The sequence below is a fragment of the Phalacrocorax carbo genome, chromosome 12 (genome assembly GCF_963921805.1).
Source record: "Phalacrocorax carbo chromosome 12, bPhaCar2.1, whole genome shotgun sequence".
Taxonomy (NCBI): Eukaryota; Metazoa; Chordata; class Aves; order Suliformes; family Phalacrocoracidae; genus Phalacrocorax; species Phalacrocorax carbo.
In genome coordinates this window covers 832,385-853,378 of record NC_087524.1, presented here as the reverse complement: position 1 = coordinate 853,378, position 20,994 = coordinate 832,385, and the positions used below count along the sequence as shown (strand labels likewise).

The window sequence follows — 20,994 nt, the reverse complement described above, 5'->3', positions numbered from 1 at the left end:
TGTGTGAGTAGCCTTGGATGATTTCTTAGTTTAAATCTATCACGAAGTGAAGCTTAGTATCGCAAGTTCTGTCCTATAAATTGCATTGTTTGGGATATAATCAAATTCAGTATGTGACTGAAAGTACTTCTTAAGAACACATTGTTAGTGAATGAATGACTCGGAGGGTGAGGAGCACAGCGGCGGCGAGGGCGAGTCCCGTGGCTCTGCGCTGGATCGGGGCAGGCGAGGTGGTTCCTTGTACCCGAGAAGCCCGGGGGTGAGCGGAGGGACCCATCAGGAGCCGGCAGCTCTTCCAAGTGAGGCTGACACGCAGCTGTCGCAGCGTGGGGCCTTGCCAGAAGCAACGGTGGCAGATTTAAATGGCCCCTAGGGAGCGCGAGCGACCAGGATGGGCAAACAGGGCGTGGGGTGGCAGTTCGCGCAGGCAGGGCAAGCAGGAGGGACTCCACAGCCTGCTTGTAGGTCCACGACTCAGGCAAGTGTTTTGGTCTCTGGCGAAATGGTGAGCACTTGCCTCAGAGCTAAAACCACTGTTCCTACAGCAAAAGCCCCTGAGACATCTGATGCATCCACCCAGATGGATCTGGTAAGGCAGGAAACATCAGTACAGGCAGTGGGTTGCGGCAAATGCCCAAACCCCTCTCCTGATGAAAATGTAAGTACCTGCATGAGGTGTGCATGGGTTGACAACCTGTTATGTCAGTGGCTGAACTGCAAGGAACAGTTAAGAGGCTGCGCAGTATTAGAGGAGCTGAGGCAGAGATAGGCAGGTGGTTTCAGAATCATGTTCCTGTGGCTGACACTGCCGAGAATGAGGCACCGTGGACCCTGGTGACTCACAGAAGCAGGACTCCACATCAGCCTGCACCCTCCACCATCACAATCAGAAACAGATATGAAGCCCTAACGACTGAGGACACCCATGAGCAAGGTCTGCAAAGTCCCCTGCAAGGGAAAACTGTACCAACAACACACAGTGGACATAGTAAAAAGAAACGACAAGTGCTCGTGGTGGGTGACTCTCAGTTGAAGGGTACTGAGGCACCTATCTGCAGACCTGACAGGGAGCCACGAGAGGTACGCTGCCTTCCAGGAGCCAGGGTTCGAGATGTGGCCGAGAGGGTGCCACAGCTCATCAAAAGAACAGACTACTATCCACTGCTACTATTTCATGTAGGCATGAACGACACTGAGAGCCGCAACCCGGGTAAAATCAAGGAAGACTCTTGAGCCCTGGGGGAGCAAGTGAAAAACATTGGCGCCCAAGAGATCTTCTCTGCATTTTGCCAGTTTGAGGGAAGGGAGCAGCCAGAAACAGGCACATAATGTATATCAACTCCCGGCTACAAGGCTGGTGCCACTGTGAAGGGTTTGGCTTTTATGACAATGGGGTGTTCTTCAATGACAACAACGTGCTAGGGAGGGATGGAATCCACCTGTCCAAAATGGGTAAGGGCATCTTCAGCAGGAGGCTGGCTAATTTGGTGAGGTGGGCTTTAAACTGAAGGACTTGGGGGTGGGAACCATTGCGGAAACGCTCACACCAGCACATCCAACGGGGCAGTAAGTCAGGCCAAGCAGTGCGGTGACAAATGTTCTGTAGCTGTCTCCCAAGAGGGGAAACAGAGGAGTAATCACCTCAAGTGTATGTATAGAAATGCACACAGTCTAGGAAACCAACAGGAGGAACTGGAGCTCCGTGCCCACTCAGAAGGGTATGACATCATAGGAGTAATGGAAACATGGTGGGACAACTCAACTGGCTGGGGGATCGCAATGGACGGTTACAGGCTCTCTTCCGTAAGGACAGGCAGGGTAGAAGAGGTGGAGGAGTTGCACTCTACGTTAAGGAAAACCTCGAATGTATTGAAGTCAACTATGGTGATTGCAGCTGCTCTATCGAATGCCTCTGGGTTGAAGTCAGAGGGGTCATCTCCAAGCCGGACCTCACAGTGGGCATCTGCTACCGACCTCCTAACCACGATGCCGATGCCGACGAAGAGATACTTGGGGCACTAAAGCAAGCTTCTGGCCAACAGAACCTGGTCCTTATGGGTGACTTCAAGTACCCAGACATCTGCTGGAAGAACAGCACAGCAGCTCGCATGTCATCCACCAAGTTCCTGGAATGCGTAGAAGACTGTTTCCTCATACAAATGTTAGATGTGCCAACCAGGAAGGAGGCGCTGCCGGACTTGCTATTCACAAACTGAGAAAGCCTGCTTTGTAATATCTCAGTTAGTGATAGCCTTGGCTGCAGTGACCACAATATTGTGGAGTTGGGGATCCTGCTGAGCGTGCTGAAGGTCAGCTCTAAGACAAGGGTTCTGGATTTTAGAAGAACTAACTTCAGCTCATTCAGGGCTCAGTTGGGAGGGATTCCATGGGATGCTTCCATGGAAGACAAAGGCGCTAGTGAGTGCTGGGAGTTCTTCAAGAACTCTCTCTTGGAAGCACAAACCCAGTTTATCCCCTACAAAGGAAAGGGAAGTAAGAGGAGCAAGAGGCCCCCTTGGCTCAACCATGACCTCCTGGGTCTACTCAAATCCAAAAGGGAAGCATACCAGAGATGGAGAAGTGGAGGATTATCCGTTGAGAGCTACAAGGGCATTGCCAGAGGATGCAGTGATGCAGTTAGAAAAGCAAAAGCCCAGCTCGAATTGAAACTGGCCGTAGATGTCAAAAATAACAAGAAAGGTTTCTTCAGGTATGTCAACCACAAGCAGAAACAGAAGGAAAACACAGGCCCACTGTTAAACAGAACAGGAGAGTCAGTCACCAACGATGCCGAAAAGGCAGAGGTCCCCAACACTTTCTTCACCTCTGTCTTTCCCAGCACTGTTGGGTCCCAGGCTTTGGGAATGAAATTCCCAGTTGATTCCTGGTCATTACTTTACATGTACATTGCTGGTTCTAGTCACCTCCTTATTAGTATTTTCAATGCATGCCTAAATACCAGCTTTTTACATTGAATTTGTTGTTATAAAACCACTAAATATAATATCAAGCTAAACGTGTTTGTAAACTGTTCACTTTATTTTTCTGGATTGGGTGTTGGGGTTTTTTTGTGTGTGTGTGTTTTTGTTTCAGTTTGGTTTTGTGGTTGTTGGTTTTGTTTTTTTCTCTCCCTCAAAAACTAGACTAAAAGGTCTGTCTTTGGATATGTTTGTGTTAGTCAGTCAGTGCCCCAAAGGAATATGGAAAATCGTACTGTTTGTTCTTTCCTAAAAGCTAGCAGCCATATACTGTGCTGTCAGAAAAGTTTACAACATTGGTCTTTGATATGTGGAAAGAGGCTCTGTTTTACTGCTGAGCAAGCATTTATGATACCACATGTCTCACTTGTATTCCCATTTGGAGTCCAGGAATGCTGAGGGAAGGGAATTTCACCTGTGCTGAAGTTTGTCTTGTAAATCGGTTCAACTGATTTGTATTTTAAGATCATGGAAACATGTACATGCAAAAGCAAGTGGGAATATAAATCTTCAGGGGTCACTTAATAAGGATGTTAGGACTCTTTATACACAGTGATTTTAATGATCTTAAGGTTTTATGAATGTGTTTGAATCATTATGACTGGCAATAAAACTTCAGTGGAGTTAGCAGGCTTTTTTTAGTAGGAGCAGGTTATGAATTGGAAAGTTCATCAGAAAAAGCAACGCTCTAATGACTTCAAATCGACTAATGAAGCTGGTTTGTAGAAGGAAATGAAAATTATTTGAAATTACATTGTTATGCTTCAGGTTGAAGTCCCCGGGAAGCCCTCTGGCTTTATGGATAAGATACTTTTGTGTCTTTTCACCTTTATTTTCAGTGTAGAGAAGCTTCCAGAATTCTGTAGTGCAAACTTGCTGCTGCTGCTTTCTTGGGGACATAAAACCTCTGTCATCTAAAGGTACTAGAATACAGAAATTACCTCCTTTTCCCTGGTGTGTCTTGAAACCATCCTCCTTGATTTAAATTGCTGGGAAGAATTACCACCTCTTTTTGACTACTGTAAATCCAGAAAAAGCAGGAATCAAGTGGCTGAAAAGAGCCTCTGAGCTAAAAGGTTGCGAAGAGACTATGCTTAAATATGGTATCCTGTGCTTTGCCCCTTTTGCATTGCCACCTCCCAGTGAACCGCTAGGTCGTCTCCTCTCTGAGACATAATTCCTCCCTCCAAACAGATTTTCTATGGAATGTAGCAAGGGCAGAGGATAGTGTCAGAGCCAAGACATCCAAGCGAACGCTTAGTTGCTGCTGGTGTCTGCTTTTCCACATTTTGTCCTGAAATGTTCGAACTGGTTGGGCCGTTCAGGACCGTCATACACCTCGCTGTCATTGCAGTCTGTTTTGAACTTCAAAGATTCGTTCACTTTCTACATCTCGTTCCCCATGTCTGGGATCTCCTCGAAGATGCAGCAGGGACTGGGAGGATCCAGAGCTTGTTTCTGAAGTCGTTCTTCAGTCTTGGGGCTCTGCCTCTAGCCCTTTTGGATATACATGCAAGCCATCTACCTGTACTGTGACAAGCCTTCCATAGTGACGTACAGCATAAGCCTGAACAGCGGCTTCATCTCTTCCCTGGGCTATCTTTCAGCTGCCTTTCCCTTCAAACTGCCATAAAGAATGTGACAGATTTTATTAAAATATGAGTGCTTTTTAAAACTTAATGGTTTGAAGCTTTCAACTCCCTAAGCAAATGAAGGAAATATAAAAGCCTGGGATTTTTCCCTTATCTCTTCACCTTTATAGAAACACAGTTGGATGCTGTTCAATTCTGTGTTCTTTTGGGGCCCAAATTTGATTTTTTTTGGAGGGGGGGGTGTATTTTGTTTATTATATCCTGTTACTGGTGAACACAGAGTTCTTCTGAAGGTGTTCTACACCTTGATTTACCTTCTCTTGATTTTTTTTGTCAGTCTTTTCAGTGTATTTATCGATCCTCTTTCTCTTGTTGTGTTTGAATTATATGCAAAAAATGGAGCATGGAACAATTAAAAAGAATTTTAAATAATGACAAGTGAAGTGACCTTTCCATATACATTTATGAGAATTGTGGTGGTCGTTCTATGCAGAAATACTTACTCAGTAATGCAGAATTTCAACAGAGAACAGCATGATTGAATTTAAAGGGACCAGCTTAATTCTGGCATTTCATAACTTGTGAGTGCTTACATTGTTCTGTGTGTGATCCATAATTTAAAGATTTCCATTAAGGCTACTATGACTAATATTCTGACTGCAGAATCCATGCAGCTTCTATTAAACTGTTTAAGATGTACCATTTTTGTTTTGTTTGAGCAATAGGTTCCTGTGTGGCTAATGTTTCCAGTAAGCATTTTTAATGATTTAATTAAATAACGTTACGCACACTGAATTTCTCTTGGGATCGAGATCCTAGTGTTAGCATCTTTTATATCTTGTTTAAAGTAGAAAAAAGTGTTTCGTCCAACAGATAGCTTAATCCAAGCTGCAGAGCCATCCCTGAGGGCTTTAAGTAGATTCAGGTATTGGCTGCCACTGAAAAAGGAGGACCTGGTAGCACCAAAGATTTTCATGTCTTGAGCCAGATAAGGAAATACATCTAGCTAAAAATAGAAAAAAAAATCTAGTTTTATACATTCAGCAGGGTGCTTCCTCAGATTGCTTAAAAGTGGCTGTGAAACCCTGGGTCAAAAACCTTATTTTTGCTGAAAATAGGCACAGCTTAATGCTTCGGCCTAAATTTTCAACAGTTCCATTTACTACCCAAAGCAGCACCCTACATTAACAACTTGTAAGAAGATTGATAACGTTGTCTATTCTGTTCTTGTTTTGTGTAATATTTGGGCAGATGATGTGCAGAAAACAGTTTCACTGTACAGATTCAGTAACCTCAGTGTGGGGGGAGAGTCTCATGACTGAGAGTGCGGTTTTGGTAGCTGACAGGAAAGATCAAGCTGCTGCTTTGACAGTTAATTTTTATTGCTTTTTCTCCCTTGTGCATTAAGCAGTCAAGGCACCGCAGCCTGCCAGTAGCTGTTTAATATTAGATATGCTCATAAAAATTTTAATTATCACCTTTGAATGAAGTTTAATCTACAGTTGTCAGAAAATATGAAACACATGGCACTAGGACATAAATTAGATCCCTCATGACAATGTTTCCTTTCAAATAAGGAAAACTGAATCCTTGCACGTTCAGTCAAGGGCAGTAGAATATTATTCCCCATCAAAACAAAACACAAAGGCGTTAGAAAGAATGTGAGCTTGGTGAGGTTGGTGATCTCTTCTATGGCAACTAAAACCTGCAAACTAAATCAGATGCTCTTGTACACATAAGATGTTTTGTACAACAAAAGCGCAACAGTCATAATTAAATAGGTATGCTTTAACGTAGTGGCTTAGTAGAAAAATTCACGTAATTTGTCTTAGTAATGTGGATTACGGAGAGCTTGTGCTTGTTTGCTTGATGGAAAACTGGGTTTGTAGATGCAGTAGATTTGCCTGTTTGCGTGATTAGTGCTTTCTGAAGTAGTAGTTAAAACTGTTCTCTGAAAATTTCTCTGGGCTGATGTTGCTTCTCCTAAAAGGCTCACTAAGACCTAAATTATCTCTGCCTCTCATACAACAGCTGTTACTGGGGTTTGGGGTTGTTGTTTTAGTACATTACCAGTGATCTCTGTAGGGAGGTGCTTCTGCAGGAGGGAAGAGCAGAGTGTTGATCCTTCCTTTGTTTCCTCTTACCATTTGTGATGGTGAAATGGAGTCCAGTAAGTGCCTGAGCTGCTTTCGCCATTGTAATCTCATTCTCTGAAACCTTTGAGTCAGAAATCTCATAACCTCATCTCTTTTTCAGTTCAAGACACTTGTGTACCCTAGTGCCTTGTGTTAGCTTCAGTTAGCTTTAGCTTCTAGGTTTAGACGTTGTCTGGTCTGCATCATCACTGCCCTCGCCATCTGTGGTATCAGGCACTACCTGTTTGGTTTGGGAGGGAGGCCGTGTCTTCACCTCGGATCTGAAATTAAGAGGAACATGCCTGAAAAGTCAGTTATCTCCAGTCATCTCTCACATCCAGAGAAGGCTATTACTGCCAAGAATGAAGAAAGTAATCTTCAGCGAGCATCAGTCTGAGCAGATAGACTACCATGGAGTCAGACAGTGAGTTGAAGGCAAGAAGGAAGATGCTACTGAGGTCAGGACAATGTGTGCTGATTAACCAGCACAGGTTGTGTTGGTCAGCCTAATGAGAGGAGCAGGTTGCTGTCACTAGGGGGTGGTTATCTCAGAAGACAGAACATTCATGTGTCTATCAGCTTGGATAGCTTATCAGAGGCAGGTGGAAGTGGGAGGCATTCCTGAGCCTGTACTATGGTCCATCCTTGCTTAGCTGGGCCTCAGTTGCACTGAAAAATCATTGCGGATAATTTTTAGGCTCCTGAAAGGCTCCGGGAAAAAAGGAAAAAATGCATTTCCATTCCAGCTGTCCTCAGGAGATAATGTAGCATTAGGACAGGCAGTTTATTGTTTTACAAAATGTTGACTTTGCCTAATGCTGCTTACTAGATTTCACTGAAGATGCTGGCTGCTCTGTCTGAAGTCAGTTCAATTTTCAGCCAGATGGTTAATAGAAAGGAAGATGTTACAACATTATCAATCATGACTTGACTGATCTGATAATGAAACCACAAGCACTCAGATGTTCTGATGGGATGGTAGTTACAAGCATACTGGAGGCAGGTTGGCAGTACTTACTGAAGCCATTATTCAATCAACCTTAGTCTGTCTCAGCTTGTTTTATGCACATAAACATTTTAGATTCCAAAGCTGCTGCTGAGTCAGTCTCCCAGACAACACAAGAGCCAAGCCCTGTGGGAGCAAGTTGGGCCTTCTCCTTGACCGCCTGATTTGAAGCCATTCAGCTCTGCAGCTGATGTCACTAGAGTGAGATGCTACTGACCGCCTTTTTCATCTAGGAGTTTGCCAGCTAGTCAGTAATCAGGCCTGGTTCCTTTTTGAGGTTATATTCTTTCCGTGTGCGTTCCCTATGGTAAATGTGTTTTGCTAGATGGACAATTACAAGCTAAGTTTTGTTCCAGGTGAGCTTGGAACCTGAGGCTGTTCCCAGACAGTTTCTTTCTGCAGTAAAGCAGTGGATTCATTTTGTACCACTGTCTCCAGTCAGGGATAATTTCCAAGATCAAGAAACGAAGCTACAGACACCTTGATAACTGCACTGTAAAAGGCAGTTGTGGCTGGACCAGCAATACAGATACCCTTTCACACTGCCTGTGTCTGAGCTTACTGCCTAAGCCAGGTTTGAAACCCACCTGCCGGAGTGCCACGGAGCAGCATGGACAGGGGCCACCCAACCCACCTGCAGGTCCTTGTGCAGGCAGGAGGCAGAGCAAGCTCTTCTTGGAAATGGAAATGGTTTCAATATGGTCAGCTCGGAAATTCTTCAGATCCTGTCCAGGCCTTAATTCTTGTACGTCTCTTCTGCCCACTGCACTTCAAACAAACTGGGACTTCCTGGGCAGGGTTTTAGTAAATGTAGGACTCAAGATGTTCTTCTTTGATGCTTCTGATGCTTTTTGACATTTTTCTCTGAAAATTATCATCTGCTCATTCTTTTAGACTGAGCAGTTTTCAAGTGCAGAACCTGCATCCACTGAGTTAGTTGTATACTTCTGTAATTTATTCTTAGGCAACCTCAGTGGCCTGCCTAAAGCATAGTGTCTTATTACCTGTGTTTCTTCCAGTAATGGAAGATAGATGGGAGATACTAAGTATTTATTATTTGCGTAAAATCTGCTTTATTATTGGTAAGTATAAATACTACCTAGCTTTCCTTATTTACCATTTTTTCATATTTTAGTGGCCCATTATGTAATTTTTTAGTAAGATCTACAGAGTAGTCTGGACAGCGCTTCTGCTTGTTGCCACCTGTTTGGCTCGTCCCTTCTGTGAAGCATGAAGGGTTGCTCCATCAAACCCCAGGCAACGTTTTCCATTCACATCTGGCCCAGGCTAGTAATGGTGTGCAAGTCAGTAACAGAGGGAGAACCCGCTGACTTTTGTCAGATGTTGTCTTAAACTTGTATGATTGACTTAACGCTAAGCTTGTCTTGATCTAATGTAGTGCAGCTCCTCATCTCATGAGGCCTCTAGTGGTTCTTGCTGGTCGGCTGCTTGCAGTAGATTTCCATAGATGCAACCTGGGGGAACAGCCTTCGTATATCCTGGCGTAACCACGTCTTAAACAAGTCAGTGTGTGGCTCTGAGACCTGGTCCTCTGCCCATTGTTTTGGATTAATCTGCTGCTGCAGACTTTGCATCCTGATAGGGTGAAAGAGGAATGTAGCTTCTTTGCTTAGGAGGCACCAGGGTGTACGCAGAGCCTCAGGCAACAGTGCTTTTAGAAGGCAGTATTTCACATGTTTGCAGAGAGAAGGTCACAGGGATGGTATTCAGAACTATGGTTATTGCCTTAGAGCCAACTGTTCTGCACTTAATTATCAATATCAAGAAGTTAACGAGTTGTCTAACGTTAATTCATTTTGTGCTAAAAAGGTATGAGTAGGCAACATCTTGCTAAACACTTAAAATGTTCCCATTTTGAAGGCAACATATTTTTATCTTCCAAGGAGTGACAAAAGTAGAGATATATACATATACTGGGAAAAGATGATTTGTGGTAAAATTTTAGGGAGGCCGTTTCATTGGGCGGAGCTGGAACGTTGGCTTGACTTTGCTGCATTGTGCCTAATAGGGCCGTTGTGATTCTAAACTGTGTATCTGTGCATACCAGTGGTCACTTGTGTCTTTGGCAGTCTGTGCTCTTAATTACCTGGTTGCTGGATAGTGGAGAAGATTTAACTAAAAATTTGATTGGTAGCACTCTGACGTGGCGTTACAGTTCTTGTTCAGACTTCTTTTTTGTATTGGATTAAACATCGTGCACCCTGCAGTTGTAGTTTTGTATGCAGCTGCCTAACTGTTAGGTGTTACCTCCCAGGGATAGAACACTCTGCAAAAGTTTAAGAGAAGCTGACAAAATTTTCTGTGATAAAGTACCGTGAAGATTTCCATTTCATTTCTTGCCATGTGTTGAGTGTAATGATTAGATGAAAACAGTAAAAAAATCTGTAATGGTTGTGTTCTCTCAAGTGATGCAAGAAAATATACGTAAGAATGTTTATTAGGAAGTTTCTCAGGAAATAAATACTTCCATTTGATAAAATAGATGTATATTGACTACTGCTTCTGTAACTAGGAGTGTGATTCTACAGCAGTAACTACTAAGGACTAATACAAATGGAGTGGGTTTGTTATTTTATCATCTTATACCTGTTTTTTTTAATTACTATTTTATTTTTGCTTACAGGTGGCAGTGTGCTGTATTTGTTTCTTTGTCATTCTTCCACTGAACCTCGTTGGTACAATTCTTGGCCGAAATCTGTCAGGACAGCCCAATTTTCCATGTCGTGTCAATGCAGTGCCTCGTCCCATACCAGAGAAAAAATGGTAAAGACAAGCATGCACGTTACCTAGATGTATTCACTTCAGTACATGTAAAATGACTTTTCAGATGTGATCATTAAAAGTTTTTCTATATCTTTTTTATTTAAATTGTGTCTAGAAGAGCACCTTATTGACATTTCCTTAATATGATTTTTCTGTTGAATAAAAACACCAAGTGCAGTTAATGGTTAATAGTTGTAGCAGATTTTACAGTCCTGGATCACTGATTCACTTTTGGCCTGAAATGCTCTTCAGTCCCGTATGTAAAAGGGATGGTCCCAACCCAGTGCTTGTGTGGGTATCTTGAAGCTAAACCTTTCCTCATTAGTTCCTGCCTCTTACAGATTTAGGATTGAATTTGCCTTGGAGACAGAACTTGGAGACTGTTTAATGGTCTTCATGTACAAGCTGAGACGTACTTGCAGGGTGATGGTGGGGAGAAGCTTGCAATGCTGTTCCCAATTCTGCGCTTTTGTTGATGGCACAGAGCCTAAAATACTCCAGGTATACAGTCTGAGCCGCAAATAAACCCATATGATTTTTGAAGTGAATATAAAGGGGGCATGCCTAGTCTTAAAAAGTAGACTTGGGTTTTTGGAAAATCATGAATGCATTCAATTTTTCCTATTAATTTAATTTTGAGACAGAAGGAGCAAATTATGGAAATGAAAGTATCCTCAGATGGTTTTTTTAATAGGCTTTTCTTACTTTGCCAGTTCAGAGGAATGGACCAGAGTGAAGGGTGCACTGAAACACCTGCGCCGCGATATCCAGGAAGTGCAGTTAGTCTGTTGTTAGTGGCAGGTTGTGCAGCTCAGACGCTAGGATTTGATTTATATTGTGACCTGTATCTTGGGAATCTGATGGATTTTTCTGGATCAGCATAACAGATGAAAAGAAATAAGATACTTCTCTTGAAGATGATGAAATCGCACACTCAGCTTAGACGAGTCTCCCTATAAATAATAAAAGAAGCTGCAAATTAAATCACTGGTTACTAGACAGATTCAGCATCAGTGCAAGTACTATGCAGAGGTCACCTTTAGTAAGTTACAGAACCATCTACAGGTAGCTGAGCGTTCATTTTTGATTATGGGCTCGTGACTCAGTATAGCATTAAACATAACCACTGGTTCTTAATTATATAACCATTACCCTGCAAAATTTTCTTTGCGCTTTTTGCTGCATTTGTAGCCGTCAACAGCATTGGGATTTCACTGCCTTCCTTCAAGGCTGGTGGATGTTACGGGGCTTGATTCCTTAGGCTGGTTTTGGCCAAGAGAGGTTCTTTCTGTAGCCTTTAAGGATGGTTACATGCCTAACCTTATGCCTGGAGATGATAGTAGGTCTCAACTTTCCCCAAGAATCCCTCTTTTTCTACCCATGCACATGACATCTTTGGGGGAATCTTCTTTCTACTATGCTGGTATGAGACAGAAATGCTCTTGTTGCCACGTCTTTTAAGTAATTCTCTGTGCTATATTAATTATCTGGTTATATGTCTTAATATATTTATAAATGAAAGATTAAAATTGGCCCTAAACTAATCTTAATATCTTTCAGGTTCATGGAACCAGCTGTTATAGTTTGCCTAGGTGGAATCCTCCCTTTTGGATCAATTTTTATTGAAATGTGAGTATGTCACGTATTTGCCAATTTGATCAAAAAGGATAATAATAGAAGTTCAATTACAATATCATCGGCGTATTTTGTTTACTCTCTTCAGGTATTTCATCTTTACTTCATTCTGGGCTTACAAGATCTACTATGTTTATGGCTTTATGATGTTGGTTCTGGTTATCCTCTGCATTGTGACGGTTTGTGTCACTATCGTTTGTACATATTTCCTGCTAAACGCAGAGGATTACAGGTGGTAAGTATTGCATTATTTACATAGTTAAGGAAATTGTGAGAGTTTTCTGAAGAACATTACTTCTCTAGTCTAGATGGGTCTTTTCAAAGTGTCCCATGCCCAGATCTTAGCTGTAGGGAATAAAAATAGTTCTTGGGTCCTTTGGGCTCTCAGGAGCTTTCTGTGTGGATGTGCACCTGTGTGTGCATGTATGTATGTATAGAAAAAGATAAGTCAAGGCACACAGGAATATGAAGAAGGATCATCACAAGTATCAGTGGTGGCGGTTGCCGTAGAGGCCCCTGTCACTTGTAGCTGATAACACGTAGATTTTGTTAAATAAGTCTGTAGAACCAGTACACCTCATTTTCAGGGTAAGGTTTTAGTGCTTTGTGCATCTTCTTGGGAAGCCTTTTGCTTGGATATGTGATGGACACGCGTGTTTACTTTCAGGCAATGGACAAGCTTTCTTTCTGCGGCATCAACTGCGATTTATGTTTACATGTACTCCTTTTACTACTACTTTTTCAAGACAAAGTAAGTGGTAGTTTTCCTGCTTGAATATCAGCTTACCATATTGCCAAATAAGTTTATTGAGGAAAAAATGGGGAGAACACCTAGCATAAATTCCTATCTTTCTTTTTCAGGATGTATGGCTTGTTTCAAACATCATTTTACTTTGGTTATATGGCAGTATTTAGCACAGCTTTGGGAATAATGTGTGGTAAGTTTCAAATATATTGACAATTTTCTGTCAGAATTTTTCAGACTGTTGTGTTTCTGATTTTATCTCTGTGGTTTTGGTGGTGGAGTGTGTATGCCTGCAAGACCTGCTCAAAAACGCTTGCAGTCTTAAAGAATCTGAGTGGATTGTGTCTTCTGATAGGAAGATAACCTATGTGCTGTGCAGAGAATTTCATGCTTAGTGCAAGCTCGAAAGACTCAATATGTGGCAAGAAATTCTGCAAAATAAATTCCAAAGTAAATTAAGTCCACGCTGGCATTTCATTTCGGAGTTTTTGCTGTTGCCCCGAGACAAGGAGCTAGGCACACCCATTGATGCATCAGTGGTATCGCAGTACCGATGACGCCACCGTCTGTCTCTTGTGGCATGTGTATATGAGGGTGATGAGAACAGAGAGGACTGACAGTTCAGGATAGCATTTGAGAAGTAAGTATTGGAATATTCACAGGTGAGGAGAGTGCAGAGTGCTCCTGTGGGCAGCTGGATTTCACTGCTTTTTAAGATACTGTTTTGACAGATGTTTAGGAAAAAAACAGTTCTCAACACGGAGGTCATCTGATGAAGCCAAATATGTATGTTCGCCTGTTAGCTTTATTTCTGTCCTTTGCTTTATGACTTCCAGAAAGTGTGACTTGGTTCTTTCGCACTTTGCTATGACGTTATTTGCTTTTTATGTGTGAGCCTTATTTAATACTTTACTTCTTAGTAGTGAATGAATAGTCCTGTAGACTCTAGTGGAAGGATTTCTTTGAGTTAAATATTTGAGACACATGATATCTTACTTTCTGTAAAGTATACATTTCTTGGTATCCCAAGAGGGGTGGGTAATTTCATAATGCTTTATAAAAGGGGAGGGAAATGATCTCCCAACTGCTGAGTACCTGTTCCCCTTTTCTCTCATACAATCTAATCTTGCTTCATCAGGTTCTTGGCACATTACAAGACTTCCCTGCTGTTCTGGTAGTGTTGCAGCCATTTTTTTTCTTTAATAGGCTTATACTTTTCAGCTCTAATCTTTTCTTTTTAAAGTGCTCAGGTTGGTATTGATGAAAATATCTATGATGCAGAAGCCAAACTTGCCCACCAGTTTCTGTAATTAAAATGTTTTCTAAAACATGTTAAAGGAAGATTGTCAAATGCTTTCTTATGCTAGGACACTACTTGACAGAATATTAGAGGAAAATACAAATTTATTCAAAATCAGGAAATACTTTAACACATTAAACCTCTTCCACAGATCTATTGAGATTTCTTTTTGTCGTCTTAACTGTGTTGGAAGAGAAGCTGTGAGGTTCCTTTTTCTTGAGAACTCCCATTTTCAGCATGTGGAGGGAAGGAAAAAAAATCCCCTGTCAGAAAGCATTTGTCTAGGGAACTTGCTGCCATTGAGGTCTTACAAAGACATTTGTGTTAGAGAATTGCGCTGTGTGCATGCTACTGACCGTACGTCTCCTGTGAAAAGTGTGTAGAGCTGTGCTTTGGATGCTCATGTGAATGGGCATGTTCAGTATCACACAGTTGGATATGAGACAAGCTAGTTAGGGTCCAAAGCACCCACAGGGAAACCCTCTGTAGGCTTGTGTCATCCAGCTCGGTTTTTAGTGCCCCTGACAATGCCTAGTGAACTCAAATCCCACATGTAATGGGGTGCTTTGATCCACAAAGTCTGCTGCTCTCTGCAGAGCATCTAAGTTCTGGGACTGGACAGTAGGGAGCCCATGAGAACTTCCAAACCTTTTGAGCTCCTCATGCTCCCCTCTTAGTAACAGAAAAGACTGAAACTTATTCACTCAGTGGATGGCTTAGGAGCTATATAGTATAGAAGGGCCTCTTGCAATACCACGCTTCGGCATCCAGGTAAATACTGTAAGTATGATTGAAGGACTTCTTGAAAAAATTCTGTGTTTGCAAAGTCACAGCTGTAGTAAGAGTTAATTGGTTTGAAGTAATAGATGGGAATTAACCTTCTGTTTGTGGTGGTTCTTCCTCACTGTTTTGATTTTTCACTTTATTTAAAAGCTTCTGCTGAAATATGCTTGCAGTCTATTTCTGCTAAACCTATATAAGCCATAACCAAGTTAAACAGCTTATCAGGTGATATTTACAATTTTAAAAAAATCTGTTTAATATGGATGTTTTAATTCAAACAAGCCAGCTGTCCTGCATTTGTTTCAGGAGGACATTCTTTAGTCATCGTTAGTGCACATGATGTATCATTAATGCTAGAGCCCAAATGAAATGCAGTTAGTGCTTTGTTCTCCCAAATCTCTGTGGTATCTGGCACCATATCACTAGAGAAACCCTCAAAAAACAAGTTCTGGAATGTATCTGTTTTTAGCAGCTAAAATGGGCGTTGGATCTGTTGGCAGTGTCTGCTTTAACAGGCAAAACATAATGGGTCTTAGAACAGGAGTCCAGTGCCGTTATTTTGTCCATTTACTGCGTAAGACAGAAGATGAGTTTCTTGACAGGCTACAGAAAATCTGCCTGTGCTCCCACAATACTCCAGGCTCGCGTCACCCCTCTGCACAGCCCGTGCCGGGGTCTGACCGAATGCCGTACAGGTCTCCCCTTGAACCGCCAGGCCTCTTTCTGCCGCATTCTCAGCACACTTAACACTTGCAAGCAGCAACCTGATCTTCTGTGGCTGTATTTGTTTTAACTGAACTCTACTTTGCCCAAGTTTAGCAATGCAAATCCCTTGTTTGCTGGCCAGTGGAGTGGCCGTCATGATATTCATACGGCTTGAAATGCTACGCAGCACAGAGGCTGACTCCGCAGGCTCTTTACTACTCTGATAGCATTGGAATGACGATGCATCAGGTTTTCCTTGTGCAGATTTCCTGATTAGATGTGAATGCTGGGCTTTTGGGGTCTAAAAATGAACATTCTTTGTGAATTTAATGGCTGACCTCATGAATTATCTGAGCAGTCCCAGGATTTAAAGAACTCTATTGGTTCTGAATAAATCTATGGTCAGCAATGCCAGCTGCAGGTCTTATTTCTAAAAGCAAAAACCCATTATGTTTTTATTGAACATGAAGTTTTGGCAGAAATTTTTTAGCACAGGGTAGGCTTTTTTTAACACATCTTATGCAAGTCTGGTACATCCCGGATCACTGAGAAATGGTGTTCCATGCTTTGTTCTGGGCTTTTCTTTTTTGCTTCAGGGAGGCAAAAATATCTGTTTAGAGTCCAGTCTTTACTGAGCGTTCAAGCACATTTGATGTTAGGAATCCTCTTACCTTTACAGACTGAGTTCTAGACCCTCACTTCTCTATCCTTTTCTTCTCGTATTTTATGATGTGTCCTTCTGGCAGTCTGACAGCAGTTCTCTAATTCTTGCTTGATTTTTCAACTTCACTTTGAACCTGAGAGTTAGCCAAACTGACTTCCACAAGGCTGATTTACTCTCATTTCTCTTGGAAGAGGTGAAGCAGGGGCACTGGGGTATTCCCTGCGGATAATCTAAGTCAAGAGTACTTACTGAGCCTGGCAAACCTGCGGTTCTGGGTTTGACCAGGTAGGTTGCTGAACCTCTTTCTCAGAAGAGGTCTTGGTCTAGTGCATTTCTTTAATTTTTCCAGGCGTTCTTACTCCTGCAGTATTTTCAGTTCAGCATAAGCTGTTGCCCCTATCAAAAACTCAGTGACCTGTTCTTTTATTACTGCGGTGACAATGCATACTCTGCTCATGACTCTTACTAATTTGAAAACCACAGGTTGCAATTTCCTTTAACTACTAACTGCTACTAGTTTAATCTCTTTGTACAGACCTCCTTGGAGTTTAAGACTCCTGGGATGGGCATCTATTATTATTTGTGCCTTGTGGGAAGGAAAAAAGCCATCTGCCAATAAAGCACTCATCCAGAAGGCATGTAACTTATAATAAAAACCCGCCCTCCCGTCCACCTTCCCTGCAGAGTGGGTGATTGTATGTTTTTTACCCTCTGTTCAGAAGAAGGGACCCGGTTATTGGCAGCAGTGGGGGGGCTGCTATATTTATCGAGGCCAAGTGAGCGTGGCTCTTGGTAAGATGGCTTAATGGATTTAGATTGCTAGACTAGGGGAGTTCTTGCCAGGCATTCACTGGGAGCGTGGATAATTAGGGCTTGAGAACAAGTATTGCAGGTAAATCATTTTCTGTGTGCAGAGTGCGTGCTTTATGTGACTTTCTGTTTAAGTGAGTGTGTTTTATATTGCTGGCTTATTTTGGTGATCCGCTCTCTAACGTATTCAACGTTTTTGGTTTATTTTGCAGGAGCTATTGGTTACATGGGAACAAGTGCCTTTGTCCGTAAAATCTACACTAATGTGAAAATTGACTAAGGAAATAAGAAAATTGAACTATGGATCAGCTCCTGTTTTCATGGGGATGAACTTGCACAACAAAAAGCGCGAGAAGAGATTTGGGTTTTAACACTGGGCACTATATGGGTCTCCATTTTGTGGATGGCTTAAAGTAACATCTATTTCATTGATCCTAGGTTCTTACTGACTGCTTTCTCCAACTGTTCACAGCAAATGCTTGGATTATATGCAGTAGGCATTACTACAGTACGTGGCTAATCTTCCCCCCCCAAAATAACCAACAAAAAACAAAAAACCTAGCTCATTAAAGATGAATAGACTAGCTCTCTTCAGTGAAGAGGACAAACGGTTTATTTAAAGCATTTGTTCCATTCAATAAAAAGAGGGAAACTTGGCTGCTAAAACTACTTGATTAGTAGTCTTCCTGGTACTTAACATTTCTAAATTATGTAAAGATACCGTTCCAGAAAGATTACTCTTCTGATTTTTACTGCCATTGCCAGGGTAGGAGGTATGTTTTATATTTTTGACTCCGGGTGCTTTTTGGTTTATTTGCGATATCAACTATACCCTGCACTCATTTGTTTAAAATATAATTTAAAAATATATAAAAAACCCATATGCATGTAATATATCAGCTATTGTTCTAGTTGGACCAACTTCCCTTTATTTATCTTTAAAGTAATATCCAGCTAACATCTTAAATCCATCCAAAGAAAATACAGTCTGCAGACAGGATGTGTTCTCTGCAATGCAATTTACTGTACAGTTAGAAAGCAAAATGTTAAATGAAGAGGATTGTTTGTTTTTAATGAACACTTTGAGGTCTAGATTAAAACAAAACCAACATTTTAACTGAATGTCTAAAGTGATTCTCCTTTTTTCCAAGTTAGTCTTGCTTTTTTTTTTTTTTCCATTTGGGTTTGAATGAAGATTTTCCTTTAGACATTATACAAGGGGTAATAAGTGTATATACATTAAATAATGTAACCTAGGTGTAGATCCCAAATGTATTTGGATGTACAGATTTACTACAGAGTACTTTTCTGATGATTCGGTGTAAAAATGTGTGAATTTTGGGTGGCTTTTTACATCTTGCCTGCCATTGCATGAAAAGTTGGGGTTTCTTCACAATGTGTGTATGTCATGCTTTTCTGTTCTATTTCCTTTCTCAAGCTCTTACAGGAATTAAATTTGTAATTTAGAACATTTTAATTTTTGTTAATCTGGTCTGGACACTTGTGTAACATCAAAAGCACAGTTGCTTTAGAGTGTTCAGAAAACTAAAATAAACTTTTCAGACAAAAATGTCCTGATTGTGAAAATAGATGAGTTTGCAATCGAAAATGTTTGAAAAGCCAATACTGCTGAACGCCAGTTTCTGTCTACAATATTAGTGTGGTTTTCAAATATCAGAACCCCAAGCTTTGAATTCAGAATTTGCTTACAACTGTATTGTACAGTACAGCTCCAGAGTGAATGACCAGCCCAAAACGATTCCTCTTGGCTGAACTGGTTGTGGAGAAATCTGTTTTGTGATCCAGGTAGCGTGCTGAGAAAAGGGGGGGGATAAGCACGGGCTGAAATAAATGGGCAAATAAAGATCAAGTCTTTCTAGGGTGACTGTTAATTATGCACCGTATTTAGCTAGAAATATCCTGAATGTGTTTGTGACAGATTTGAGAGCCAGTCAGCTTGATTTTTTTTTATTTTATTTTATTTTTAGCCATCTGCCGTATAGGGATGCTTTCATCAGTGTGGCTGGCTGAAAGAGAGCACCTGCCATGGAGAAGGCAACTTCCTGAATTTAAAAAAAAGAGCAAAGTATTTGTATTGATAAGCACTGTATTGTCTCTATATAAAAAGTACCGCTAGTGCAGTAACCACAACGAGAAACAACCATCCTTTGGCAGGGTCAGGGTGGAGGCTCGGGGAGCTGAGCAGGTAGGTGATAGTGAGAAGCAACGGCATCCTGTTGTGTATGGCTTCTGAAAAGTATTTGTTTGAGCTTTCAGCTCTGATTTCCCTCGCTAATTCTAACCAATCAGTCCGAAAATAATTAAGTTGTGCTTCAAGTGAATGGTTGGTGTCTGTGGCTGAACACTCTGCCGTTGAGCAGAAGATAATGCTTTCTTTTTAAAGTCCAGGCTGATTTTAAGATGAGCTTATAAACTGGGTCCACAGTTAGTTTTCCCTTGTTCCAAAACATGGAGACTTAAAGCAAAGTATTGGTTTTGCACTAGTTCTTGCAGGTGCATACAGGTGTGGGAAGCCCTCTTTTCATCCCTGTTCTTCTAAATCGGAAGTGAGAAGCCATTATCTTCATACGATAAATCATTAAGTACTCTGCCAAGATACAAGTTTTTTAAAGGGAGTATTTTGATAATGGGTCTGTTTCTCTATTTAGAGCACTGCTATGTGATTAGTCCATCAGAAATGTCACTAAACCGTTTGTGAAATTCATTTAATCACTTTTTAATGCCACGGAATGGTGGGCTGCCTACTTGCTTTCTCTATCCTCTGGCATTATTAGCTTTTGCATATCCAGATAGGATTGTGTAGCTTTTAAAGTGACATTGAAAAGATACTTACTGCAGAGGCATTGCTTTTGTTTCTGCAAGCGCGTTCCTCTGGAGAAGTACTGCGTTTAAATAATTGACGCTTTTATACTTCTACCCTAGCGCAGAAGTTGGGGGTTTGTTTCATTTTCCCACTTCCTTTTGGTTTCTGAAGGAGTGCAAAATGTGACCAGTTCTCAACAGCTTGTCTTCTATGGTTGCTGTCTGGGGCAAGGCTGTTTATTTGCCCCCCAAAAACTGTGGATATGGCTTGAACCATCTTGCTTAATAGAATTCAGAAGCTCTCTGCTTAAATGATGTAGTCCTTCCTCTTTTATGGAAGAAATAAAGATCTTAGAGCCAACACTCCTCTTTCCATGATTGTTTCCTAGGAGTTTCTGGTTCTTTAATTGAAGCTTTTTGATAACTCTTCAGTTGCTGCTCAGTACTTCTCCCACTTCTGGCACAGAGGCCAGAGAATTGGATAAATAGTTGTGTAGCATTTGACCAAGACTGGCTATTGCTTTAGATAAATAAAACTGTAAATATTTTCAGTTGAGGCGGAGTGCGTACAGATAGCGCCTCTGGTACGTCATGTATGAGAAGTGGTGAACGCTGGATTGGAGATAATGGAGACTGCAAATAAATGTTACGTTATGCTCTCTTTTTTTTGATGTCTGAATGTTTTGAAGCAACAGTGTCTGTTAATTCCTCTCCAGACTTACACTACGAAGTGTGGAAAGGGCACACAATTAAATTGTTTTCTGTGTGATAGCCTAGGTGTATTTCGTTAACAAGCTTCAGGGTTAAAAATCCAAAACCATTTTTACACGTTTGGTGTTAAAACTGCTAGCACGTTCTTATCACTGTCATTGCTGCAGAGGTAACGCAAAGGAGAAGGTTACGTTCTGCTCTGGCGTCAGCGCCGCCAGCATCTCGCCGTGTTTGCCCCATGAAATACACACGGCTTCACTGGAGGCAGCAAAATTGCATAACTGTGAGCGCATCCGCAATTTCTCCACTGCAACGTCTGTGAA

At 41.6% G+C, this 20,994-nt stretch overlaps 1 protein-coding gene across 1 annotated transcript in view; it reads left to right on the top strand.

The window, feature by feature from the left end:
- TM9SF3 (transmembrane 9 superfamily member 3) overlaps window positions 1-20,321 on the top strand; it is a 52,758-nt gene extending 32,437 nt beyond the window's left edge. The window contains exons 10-15 of the mRNA XM_064463657.1: window positions 10,356-10,495; window positions 12,056-12,124; window positions 12,219-12,365; window positions 12,798-12,881; window positions 12,992-13,068; window positions 17,350-20,321. Of these exons, the coding sequence (XP_064319727.1) occupies window positions 10,356-10,495; window positions 12,056-12,124; window positions 12,219-12,365; window positions 12,798-12,881; window positions 12,992-13,068; window positions 17,350-17,417 (585 nt within the window). The 3' untranslated portion in view covers window positions 17,418-20,321. The remainder of the gene's footprint in view (window positions 1-10,355; window positions 10,496-12,055; window positions 12,125-12,218; window positions 12,366-12,797; window positions 12,882-12,991; window positions 13,069-17,349) is intronic.
- The last annotated feature ends 673 nt before the right edge of the window (window positions 20,322-20,994 follow it).